Below are 11,817 nucleotides of genomic sequence, written 5' to 3'. Positions count from 1 at the left end.
AAAGGCCGTGACCGTTGTCCAACTCACACTTTCTACCATGAAAACGCGACAAAGTATCGGGCAATAAAAATCCGTAAAGATATTTGCCAAAACTGCACACCGGGAAACCTGTATAGCAACGACGAAAATTAAGCCATCAAACCAATTTGTATGAGCTAACTGTATTCAGACACGGCAAATCAACACCGAAACAAGAGAAAGGTCGTTGCCCTACTAGGACTCCTCTATCTCACAGCTTGGTACGAAGCAGTCTGGCGCTTCAGGTTCACATGCAAATTGTTCTGCGCGCTCCTCGACAACAGGTCTCTAACACGCTGCCCGCGGTCCACAATTTTCCGTGGCCCACAGCGTTATTAGCTTATAAAAAGTATGTTAATATCTTGTAAAATATAAAGTTTTTTGTTTTATTCCCCCTTAAAGTGTGATACATTATTATTATTGTAATGAAATAATGCGAACTTAATCTGACCACCAAAGCGTAAAGTTCAAAATCCGTTTTTTGTAAGTTTTTTGTACACCTTATTTGTTTAGCTTAAGGATAGGGAACGTTTAATTTTGTGAAGGCCAACCAACATTATATTGACACTTATGAAGGCCCCACTGACTTTTTCAAATACCTGTAGGCCAGTGGTTTCCAAACAGTTTCATTGACCAAACAGACGTTTTGTAATTTTCCACGGGCCAAGATGAATTCAATGCTAAAGCCAATTAAACAGCTTAAGTTGAAAAATAACTGACAAGTTTTTTTTTGTCCGGAAAACTAATTTTCTTTGAAATCAGTTACCAGGTTGGAGAAAAAAAATCTCCAATACAAAATAAAAACAAACATACAACTGCATCATTACTTAGCATTGTGTCGTCACAACCTAGTTATTACGTCACACAGACTAACATTAGCGTACGTTTTGATTTAAATTTTAACACGCAATCGTTTTTTATGATTAGATTTTAAAATAACTTAATTACCAAAATAATTATTCCTTAACACTCAAAAACACATTTTTTTTAAAAAAAACTTTTGATTTACATGAACCGATGTCAAAGTATAATAGACTGTTTTTTTTCATGAAATTTAAATTAAAAAAAAAACGTTTTATTGTCCTGCAGATCAAACTGACGAATTCAACCAACGCACACAAAATTATGTTGATTTATTAAACACAGAAAAGTATGACGATGCAAAAACGACTAAACAACAACTTTCAAGGTCAATCACAGGTCAACCAGGGGTCACTGTAAAAAACCTGAACGAAAAAGCCACAAAATTTAGAGATGAAGGCAAATATTTGGAAGCAATTTTGTTTTTTAGCATTGTCGCAGATTTATATGTGAAGAAAAATCCCGACTCCACTGTAGCGAGAAGTGTAGTTGTGTGTGCGGAGGGAATTAAAGAAACAATCAAACTTTTGATGAAAAATTCTGATTCATCTTCGAAGCCGAAAAACAGAGAAATCGTGCGCGCTCACGTGATTCCACTGATGCGTGACATGATCCAGCAAATCCGTGACCTTCAAATAAACGAAAAAATTCGATGTGAAGAGGAGGCTTGGTGTTTGTATTACATTGAACTGAGTCAACATCACATCGGGGATTTGGCATCGGAGAAAACAACAATAAAACTTGGACTTGAACTTATGGAAACAAAGTTCGGGAATGAAAGTTCAAAGTATCGAATCTACGGTATCTTGTTGCACAGTCTTGGTTTTGTTTGCGTGGAAACTTCACGAATCAAAGAAGCAATCGAATATTACACAAAAACAATCGAAGTTTACAAAACAGCGGAGGATTTAACTGAGGAAAAACGAGGAGAATTGATTGCAATAAGTGAGAGGGGTTTGCAAAAAAACAAAGCAAAGTTGAACAAGTGATTAAGTTTGTTGCAAAACAATAAAAGTTTTGTCAGTGACAGAATTATTGTGAAAGAAGTTCACTTTTTTACTGTAACAAAAATTACTGTTTCATTTTCTCATCTTTGTTCACAATTGCTGTATTTTAGTGACGATTTTTGGTACAAATGTAAAAATAAAACTTACTTTTGAAAAATTTGATGAGAATTCAAAAATTTCAGGAGATATTTCACAGAGCATTATTTTCCAGATCAAATCTAAAAAAACAAAGAATTTTTGGTACAAAAGTTGCAGGTTTGACATTTTTTTTTAATTAATAAAAACTCAAAAAGCATTTGTTGAAGTGATGAGGCTATAATATATTCTCCAGATGAAAATAAAATACATTCTCCTGATGTACTGGGTGACAATTGTATTTATATTAGTTTTCAAAACTTCTGATGTATTCTGAACCCAGTATGGATAGTATGGCAGCTGCACACCCGCGACTATTTTTTGAAGTTCGATTGCACACTTGAGACTTATTAGGTTTGTGACACCTTGTGTGTTTGTTCTCTTTAAAAAAAATTCGCGTTTAAAATTTTCGTTTAACATTAGTTAACCAGTGGCACAATTGCATTCGACGGCTGATTTGGGATTTTGTTAAATATTTGTAAATCGGTTAGCTTTTTCTTGATGAGGTGCACACTTAACTGGTTCATGCACACCTTAAAATTTCGTCGCGCACACACCCGATATCTCGGTGAAATGGGCCATAAAATCCAATGTGGTTCTGAACTTTTCCATTAGGACTGCCGTACAGGATTAAGATAATTTTAAGTTAATATCAAGAAACAACAAACTTTTATAAGTTGCATCGGACCTAACACAACCATCTGTGCAGTTTCACAAACGAACGAGTTTCCACAAGTAAACTGCAACTCCATGTTGATTATTAGATGCTCGGATATAATCACATTTGTCACCAATCTTAACCATGGATCCTGAAAAAGTAAATTTAGGATATATCCCACTAGGTCAGGGGTCACCAAACTTTTTTTACTGCGAGCGGGATATGTTTAAAAATGATTCGCGCGAGCCACATGGTTTTCACCCCTTTCACAATTTAGCTTGCAAGGTGATTTTGTAGGGTCACCAAGATATGGTCTTTCTAGTTAGTCTCTGTTAAACTAGTTAGTCTCATCTTACGAGCAATGCTTGCATATTACATCACAATTAAAACAAAATTGTTTGCACACAATTAACACTTTTAGTCTTGTCTGTGATGTAACATATTGGCTTTGGATCAATCCTGGGTGTTGTGATCCTATAATCCAATAAAACTAGGTAATATCAGTTCTACATATCGTGACAGGAAAACTTTCGCAAGAAGTAGATTACTTTGTAATATTACTAAGGTATCAATACCATTAGGCAAACCCAAAAATATAATCGCAAGGCAGAGGAAATGACCTCACGGCCCGCGGGCAGTAGTTTGGTGGCCCCTGCAAGAGGTGTACAAGAAAGTAAAAGGATAAATATCTTGCGAGCAAAAAAATAATTTCTATAAACATGGTTAGAAGTGAGTGCGAGTGAGTTTTGAATAAAATTTTATCATACAAACACAAGTAATTAAATAATTAATGAGTCGCAAACCTTTTAAAGCTAAAAAGTACATTTCTTAAATGAATCCAATGTGCTTATCTTAAAAGGAAAGGTATTTTGCTTAGTGTTTGGAGGTGTACATGTGTGGGGATACCTTATTATATTGATATTTGCTTGAGATCATTCCTCGTGTTTCAATTTTTTTATCGCTGTGGATCAAGAGCTTCATCTTACCACTGCATAAAGCAAAACAAAACACATATTAACCTTAGAAGAAAGATCAAGCACTTCAAAAAGTAATGACCCAACATCAAATATTATGATAATCAACTCCACCTCTACGCCATGCTTTAGTCACAAGCATATTTTAACACTTTATAATTTTTATTTTAACAATGGTATAAACTATAAGGTACAACAAACAAGAAAAATTAGGTAAATGGGTGGTGAACTTTTAAACACAGATACACTGGTCTATTTGCAGATATTTCATTATGCTTTTGTCAGTCCATACACAAGTTAACACAACCCCAATGTAAATACCTTCTACTTCTTAGTGTTATGTCATTCTGTCAATAACTTTTAAATTCTGTATAGATGACAGTCGACTATTTTTCACCATTTTTCTTAAGGTGGTTGTAACCACTGATTTTAGAAACCTCCAGTTTATATCATCTTTAGTATAACTCTATTTAAAAAATATATTTTAGACAAAGCCACGGTGACCAGAAAAATAACGCACCAGAAAAAAAACTAAACTTCTAGTATTTGTATGCACTTAAAGTATGACGTCACAATCATACAGTAAAAACTTGTGACATCACAACACAATTACCCAATCACACCGAAAATCTTACCTTACTGGATTTTAAAATCTTTTTACGGTCAGTTGTAGCTTCGTTTGTGGACTGACAGTTCCTGAAAACATGTTTTTCATGCATTTCATTTCATGACCGACAAAAACTTAAAACCCACTGCAGTTTCTTTTCAGATCACGTGATACCACTAATGCATAACATTACTTATGAAATTACTGATGCGTAACAATGTGTTTAGTGCACTTATGTGCGACTTGTTGGTGTTATTATATTGTAGAATTCGCGTGTAATACCATCTTACATCCACGGCCTTTTGCTGTGTTTTGCCTTTTGTACTTCGCATTTCGGCGAAATGATAATGGTGTTTAGCCACTAGACTAGTGGCTGCTTTAAGTGTGGAACACAAAAGATTTTTATGTGGCACACAAGCTTAGTATAGTCATGTGGTACACAAGCTTAGAATAAAAATATCGAAAAATCTTTTAGCTTAGAATAAAAATATCGAAAATCATTAAAAAATAAAATCGTGTAATTAGTTTAAACTCGTTGAAAATATGAACCTGCGCATTCTAGCCACCACGATTAGACTCGCATTGAAGGCGTTTATGATACAACAAACAGTACTGTCAGTTGTCACGATGTTATTTGTTGTTGTGGGGAATAGTTTTTGGGAATGAAAACGCAAATACTGGGCGAAATGTTCAAGTGGTACGCGAGTAGAAAACATTGGAGAAACAGACGTTTTGCTTCTCCCACGGATATTTTCCGAAAGAAACAATTGATGGGCGTTGCTATTAGTAAAAAAACTGCTCCTTGTCTCATTTTAGGAAAGTTTTCGACATGACAGACCATTGGTGAATTAAATTTATTTTGCTTAGTGAAAGACAACATAGCGACACAATTGCACCAAGCCGGAATTAGCTGCGCAACGTTTAAACGTTATGAAGCGCAAAAACGCGCTGCAGCTACATTGTATTGCACAGCGTCATGTGACGAGAGCTCACAAAAAAGTGAGTAAAAGTTCGGAGGAATCAACCGAATCATTTATGACGTCAAGCAAACGCCGCGCCACGAGTCTGACACAAAATATCAGATTTTCTTCCAGACAAGCAGTTCAGAATACTCGTGTATCAGTTCTGTGGGGTTCAACATCGCCTCAGTTATGAATGTCAGTTTGAAAATGAATTACAGATTTGTTGTCTGGGGTGCGAAAAGCAATAATGCATTATAAATCATAATACGCGATTTCAGTTATGGCGTAGTTTGAAAAATTGTGCGGTACCTCATAAGTCTGGAAAGGAAACGTTTTACGCTTTAAATATGTGTTGGTAAAAGATTCGGTTTGGCCGCATCGCAAATAAATTATTCGGCCGAAACCGAATCTTTGCAAAAATGGACGATCCGGCCGGACAAATTCGGCAAATCGAATTTTCGGTACGTATCTAGTTGGAATGGAATAATGTGGATATAAAAGCATCCACATTAGCCGAAAAACCACAAGTAAGTACTAAAGGTTACTTGTGATTCGGTATAGCGCCTTCAATGGGCCTGGCGTACTGTGATTTATATATGAGTGTGCCGTGATCGCTGGTCTGCATAGACGCTTCAAGGCTGATCCCAGTTATGAATTTATGTTCATCTTTACTTTATTTTGGGGTTTAGATATACAAGCATTCACATTAGCCGACAACCACAACAATAAGAATTGAATGTTGTGAAGAAATTTCCTTCTTCTTGCGATTGCAAGCACAACATGACACATTATAACTCTGGTGCACCACCTAACGGAATAAAATGTCAGGGTATGAGTATTTAAAAAAACGCAGGACTAAGAGGTGACGTTTGGTTAATATAAGAACGGTGTGCATGTTTACTTTATGGTCGAGGCAAACAAGTCAATTATGTGACGCACTGTTGACTGGCGGATCTGAAATAACAAACATCGTATGGAAGGTGATTCCGTCTCTGTGAAGATGAACACGCTGGATGAAGCAGTCGTTCCAAACTCACTCACAGCGTGAGACAGAATGTCAGCGACCACTGAGTTGATTGACGTGTTGACGAAAATTCCGTGTGGTCCCGGAGTCAGATTTGCACCAGAATAAACACTGACCTCAGATGTCGTTGCAAGACGTCCCTCGTCCCAGCTGGGATATTTTGTGACTTGACACTAAGGAAAAAATGTCAACTTTGTAAATTGCTACGTCGTATGAACTATAATGCTAAGGCTTAGTTAAGTTTTCAAATCGTCGCATGTTTCATACGGAGACAACTGGCCGCTAGTGGCGCGATGCGCTGTCAGTTGTCCAAATATCTAACGACGGTTCAAGTTGGTCGTACAAGACAATATGTTATCTCGAAAGTGTCCACAGTCAATGTTAGGCATCATATTGCCACAATTAAAACATATTCAACGACAAACCACATTTAATTATGTATGTTAAGCAGTAGTATAAACTAGAGGTCACTGAATTTTTCACAAGAACTTGTATACATTTGGTAATGATGCACGAGGAAGAAATAGCTTTCAAACCTGAAAGCTTGTGGTATTTCTGCCGTATTATTTGCAGACTTGGACAACTAGATAATTCTAGTTGTCTAGTTGATCAAATTAGAGCAAAATGGCGGTAATTCTAGTTCTAATCTAATTTAGAATTATCGAGTAAGCTCTAATTCTAATTCTAATATAATTCACAGTTTTCCCAAAATCGCTAGTTTGTCCAACGGCACTTTAAGGCATGTGATCTGAGCATGCATTTTTTAACCAAAGCGCACAAAACCATGCAATTAACAAGACCAAACTACATCACTGAAACACGCCTATCAGTGAAACTTGGCACTCAGCTCCGTTCGAACACGTTGTAGATGCACCGAATTGTATTGTTTTAAATGTGTAAATCTACAAGTTCAAACTTGAAACAAACTAAAGTTGGTTGGCTTAAATCTAATTCTAGTTTGAATTCTAGTTTAATTTCTAGATTTTGAGAAAATTCTAATTCTAATCTAATTTTCAAAAAAGGAGATGCTGTAATTTTAATTCTAATCTAATTTAAAAAACCAAAAAAAATCTAGTTGTCCAAGTCTGACTATTTGATGCCAGATGGTGCGACTTGTAAATTGCAAAATGGTGTGAAATATATAAGAGTCACTTCTATCGAACAATGCTTCTTGCTTCCATTAGAGATAACAAAAGGCATATGTTTGCGGGCGACTATGACTGTTTCATATTCTCGGTGTTGTAACAAATGGTGGCTATTCTGCGACACTCGATGAACGCAATCCTACATTTTGTTGTATTACTTTGTGTGCAGTTAATTACGTTTCAATATTTATGTCAAGCTTTATTTTATAAATTTAATCGGAAAAGCCAGAAATGGACTAACTGCAGGGAACGTTTGTATATAGAGTGGGACACAGAAATTGGCACAGCAGTGTTTACAAGTTGGGTTATCAGGCACCTTCCGGTTATCAGGTTTAAATAGTGGCGTAAAACCGAAAAGTTTCATTGTAATCGTAAAATACACGCCTTTAATGCGTCCGACGTTTACCACTGTTTCGAATCTACCACTGTGACGTACTTTCATGGGTGGTGAATTGTCGGCTTCAGTGGCAAGTCGATGTGTGATAACAAATCCGCCAGGGGGCGCTATTGATTCACGATTTAGTCTCAGTCGGGGATTTCCCGTTTGTTGTTTGCTGCAAAATTGTCCTTCGTCACATTTATCAAGTGCCGTTCCACTTCAGTGATTCCTCTAGTTGGTATTTGAATAGAAAGGTAGGACTGTAAGGGAAATGACATCACAATATAAGTTGTTAAGTAAACATTTAAAGCTCCACCAAGTAGTATTTATGTAACTCCATGCACCCGCTGAGAATTAAAGAATTAAAATTGAAACAGCATTAAGTTAAAAATGATACATATATTTAAATTAAAGTTAGAATGAGTCCCCTCACAGACTATTATGTACTAAAATGTAATAAATAAACTAGAGGTAGATAAAAAAGTTCATTGCTAAACATGAGTAACACAATAAATACGACAATAACTAATTATGTATATTCAATTTAAGGTTATGGTAAACACAAAACTTCCTGAAAGCACAAAACATGAACTATAGCACAACATTATATATGCAGTTTCGGCATTGAAAGAGTTAAGTTAATATCGGTTGTAATATGCACTTTTGCACAATTCGAAGTAAAAAAAAAACTGAAATACAAACCTGCAAAAAGACATAATGGCTTTTGGTATCCCAATTAAATCTTGCAAATCAGTGATTATTATCATGACAGCATATCTGTTATGGCCATCAGCAGTCAAAATTTCAAGATGTCAGCAACTCAGTTTTAAGTCTCATTCTGACAATCAACAGTTTTAAATAAACATTTACAAATTAACACAAATATCAATGCAAAAACACAAAACTTATACCTATTTTCATTAACTGTAAAAATTTCATCCATAAATTTGTGTCCAAATAGGCCACTTTTGAATCTTGCTCTCATATAATGCAGGAACATTTGGCCATTTCATGCTTTTATTATCTAGTAAGTGGGGCATTGTCACGTGATCAATGGTCTGGATTGTTACATCATTGAGTTGTAATGTTGTTGGTCCTATTTAAACAAATAAATATTGCATTGAATAGACATATTCTATATATTCAACCTGCTATGGTCAAAGACAGAAAACTTAAGCGGAATCAAACTTAGTAAAATCAATAAAAAGTGTCATTTAGAAAACATAGGCTTAATAACAAAGTATCACAATATCAATGTAAAATTTTTTAAAAAAACTAAACACAAAAAGACCTACTTCAGTTTACAGCAAAATTTTATCCATAATTTTTTATCCAAGAGTCATTTGGGATCTTTTTCTAATCCAACGATTGTTCCTTTGGCCAATTTTTGCTTTTTCTCTGCTCATTAGTGAGTGGAGCATTGCCATGTGATTAATGATCTGGATTGTTACAGCATTGAGTGGTAACGTTGTTGGTGTTGATTAGGTGAAGACATATTGCAATGAGTAGACATACTCTAAATATTCAATCTGCTATAAGGTCCATAATTGAAGCAGAATTTTCTCAAGCAGAATTGTACAAAGTAAAACTAATATAAAAGTAAATGGGGAGTTGTTGCCAGGCATAATGTTTTACCAAATAGCTCTTCTAGCAGTTTTCATTAAAACTAGCCAATGTTTCGATGTCTGAATATAAATATGTTATTTGGAAAGGATAGGCTTGTCACAAGATATAAAATCAACATTTAATATCAGCCCAGTATGACTGTTAAAGAACAAACCTTAGCCACAAGTCTGCTTTGAAAGAGGAATACATATGTCAATATGTGGAATGTGGACAATTCAAATATTTTATGTTCAGGGCTTCAGGCAGAAACATAAGAAGTAAGAAAACAACGGCAAGATTTTGTCTGGAAATGGATTATCTAATCAAAGTTCCATGACAGTTTTATAACATCTTTGCATTTCTCCATGTTGTAACAGCCTGGAAAATAAACAGTTTCATTTAAAAAGTTTCAAGATTCAAGTTTACAATTTAAGTAATTAAACCAGACTAAACAACACAGCTTAACATACCAAGTAGACATTAATAGCTATTAATAAAAATTTGAGAAAAATATAGGATAGATTATGCTGGAAAATACGTAAAATGAAATCGTTGTTGATCAGAAATTCGCACTTTGTATGCACTTCAAGTATGACATCACATTCACACACTGCTTATTTGTGACATCATAATTGAATAACTGAACATTGAAGCATCAGCCGTTCATTGAGTAATATGATAATTTTTATTTGATGGGTTGTAGCTGCAATCGTGAAATTTTTTATTACCTGTCAACATACATATTTCACTAAATAACACTTCCAAAAAAAGCTTTCTTTCCTGAATGTTTTTAGTTATTTTGTGGTCATGCAAAAGTAACTAAATACATTGATTTTGGTCTTCGCCGATACGAACATCCCATGAGGGAATAAGTAAAGTCCCGAAGCTAAACTTAAGGGACGGATTTTGTAATTTTTGTTTGTTTTAAGTTACTTGGTGCCATCGTTTGGTTCTTTCATTACGTTTACAATAGATTTCCTTTTTCCTATTCTACAAAGACTTTTAAAATATTTGTAATCTACCCGGTAAATCTAGTCTCGTAGCCTTTGCTTACACCAGCTACTGCTTGTGCGAAATATACCGAGTGCACGTCACACAAATTACACAAGCACCTGGTGCTGGTCCCGTCCAGCGTGTTGGAAAAGCTATCATTCCAATTCGCGCAAAACAACAAGTTCCACTGGTGTTCAACCCAACATACAATAAATCCCAGTTTAGTTGGGACAGTACAGACAATTAGGATTCGAAAAAGTTTGTTGGGGTTTCTAAATTTGGTGGTGGTATTTTACCTTCATTGATTTTTTAACCGGCTGTTTCATCAACGCATGTTGTACAACCTTGATGCGTTGCCTTTAATACTATTTAAATCCTTTGCGAGATTTTTACCTTCTCGGCACTCTTTCTCTTAGCGTTAATGCGAATTTTATTTGTCCGGTCCTTTTTACTGTTGATAATACAACAACAGCTTAATTGCTTTTGTCAACTTTGTCGTGTGTTTTTCGTGTCACATAACCATTATGTATTGTAATTGATCTGTTTTGTCAATGTACACGTAAACAAAATACAATACAATTTACAAAAAAATCAGCAACATTTGTTTTTTTTAGCTCATTGATGTGCTGCTTGGCAACAAAATGTAGTTGTTGTAGCGGTCAAATTATAATCACAAGGATTACCAACATGCAAAAACAATGATGATCTTTAAAAGGAATAATTTAGGGTATGGTTTAAATCAGTGGTTCCCAACTTGGGGTTTGCGGACCCCCAAGGGGTCCGTGAGATGGTTTCAGGGGGTTTGTAGTAGCATTAACAACAATACAATATTTTTAAGTTCCCAAACCGTTTTTACAATCCTGTATCTAAATGCAAACTTTGTATCAAACCCTTGGATCAGGAAAACTTGTAATTGTTACCTCCATTGTGACATCACAACACACATTAACAATACAATTTTATTATTGTGCTTTGTTTCAAGTTTTGTGCACTAGAAAATTCATCTCTTTGTTGCATTGGCTGGTAAAGCACCGAACTTTATTGAGATTGGAGGACTGTGAAGGTTGATTAAAATTGTGCCCAAATAAGCGAAAGTATAATAACGTTTATGATGCAGGCAAGACCAAATTACGTTGGGGTCCGTGGACCTATAAAATTTATTAAAAGGGTCCGTGACTACAAAAAGGTTGGGAACCACTGGTTTAAATGTTTTTAAGTTGCGTTCACAGCAGTGAGCATTCAGAACACAGCGAATACGTTAACCGCGGAATCACACAGATTCATTAAAACGCTTGTGTCATGTGAATACTCGCGTTTCTATCGTTGTGAAACCAGGTGCACTTTGACCCGTCACGCATTCGTGTCGTTCTAAGACTCCCCCAACCCACCAGCTTTTTATGTTGCTAATTAAGCGACGAAGCTCTACTGAAAGCCACTGCACCTATTTAT

General features: G+C 35.5%; 2 protein-coding genes across 9 annotated transcripts; both read right to left on the bottom strand.

The window, feature by feature from the left end:
- Positions 1 to 1,136: 1,136 nt before the first annotated feature.
- Positions 1,137 to 4,630, bottom strand: LOC145215093 (uncharacterized). Of its 6 annotated transcripts, XM_080083744.1 has the most exons (6): positions 4,551 to 4,630; positions 4,289 to 4,349; positions 3,586 to 3,667; positions 2,710 to 2,830; positions 2,034 to 2,104; positions 1,137 to 1,508 (listed from the first exon to the last, which is right to left on the bottom strand). In XM_080083744.1, the coding sequence occupies exons 3-6, from the start codon at positions 3,658 to 3,660 to the stop codon at positions 1,425 to 1,427; spliced, it is 351 nt and encodes a 116-aa protein (XP_079939870.1). In that variant the 5' UTR covers positions 3,661 to 3,667; positions 4,289 to 4,349; positions 4,551 to 4,630; the 3' UTR covers positions 1,137 to 1,424. The 6 variants fall into 6 exon arrangements, 4 of the variants coding, with proteins under 4 accessions (XP_079939870.1, XP_079939869.1, XP_079939872.1 ...); XM_080083743.1 differs by lacking the exon at positions 4,551 to 4,630 and having other exon boundaries at positions 4,289 to 4,494; XM_080083746.1 differs by lacking the exons at positions 4,289 to 4,349; positions 4,551 to 4,630 and adding an exon at positions 4,051 to 4,255.
- A 1,146-nt stretch (positions 4,631 to 5,776) lies between these two features.
- LOC145215413 (uncharacterized) lies at positions 5,777 to 9,748 on the bottom strand. Of its 3 annotated transcripts, none has more exons than XM_080084116.1 (6): positions 9,551 to 9,748; positions 9,066 to 9,286; positions 8,682 to 8,866; positions 8,473 to 8,608; positions 7,828 to 8,030; positions 5,777 to 6,419 (listed from the first exon to the last, which is right to left on the bottom strand). In XM_080084116.1, the coding sequence occupies exons 5-6, from the start codon at positions 7,831 to 7,833 to the stop codon at positions 6,120 to 6,122; spliced, it is 306 nt and encodes a 101-aa protein (XP_079940242.1). In that variant the 5' UTR covers positions 7,834 to 8,030; positions 8,473 to 8,608; positions 8,682 to 8,866; positions 9,066 to 9,286; positions 9,551 to 9,748; the 3' UTR covers positions 5,777 to 6,119. The 3 variants fall into 3 exon arrangements, with proteins under 3 accessions (XP_079940242.1, XP_079940243.1, XP_079940241.1); XM_080084117.1 differs by having other exon boundaries at positions 9,066 to 9,209; XM_080084115.1 differs by lacking the exon at positions 9,551 to 9,748 and having other exon boundaries at positions 9,066 to 9,544.
- Between the last annotated feature and the right edge of the window lie 2,069 nt (positions 9,749 to 11,817).

This window comes from Phallusia mammillata, chromosome 2 (genome assembly GCF_965637545.1).
Source record: "Phallusia mammillata chromosome 2, kaPhaMamm4.hap1.1, whole genome shotgun sequence".
Lineage (NCBI taxonomy): Eukaryota > Metazoa > Chordata > Ascidiacea > Phlebobranchia > Ascidiidae > Phallusia > Phallusia mammillata.
This window is presented reverse-complemented; position numbering and strand designations above follow the sequence as displayed.

Bases quoted from the DNA above. Each gene is read 5' to 3' on its own strand.
- LOC145215093 (XM_080083744.1), bottom strand. From the start codon at position 3,660: ATGAAGCTCTTGATCCACAGCGATAAAAAAATTGAAACACGAGGAATG. The intron at 2,831-3,585 runs GTATCCCCACAC...TTACTTTTTCAG, and splicing joins GCAAATATCAATATAATAAG to GATCCATGGTTAAGATTGGT. The intron at 2,105-2,709 runs GTCCGATGCAAC...TTGTTTTTTTAG, and splicing joins TGCACAGATGGTTGTGTTAG to ATTTGATCTGGAAAATAATG.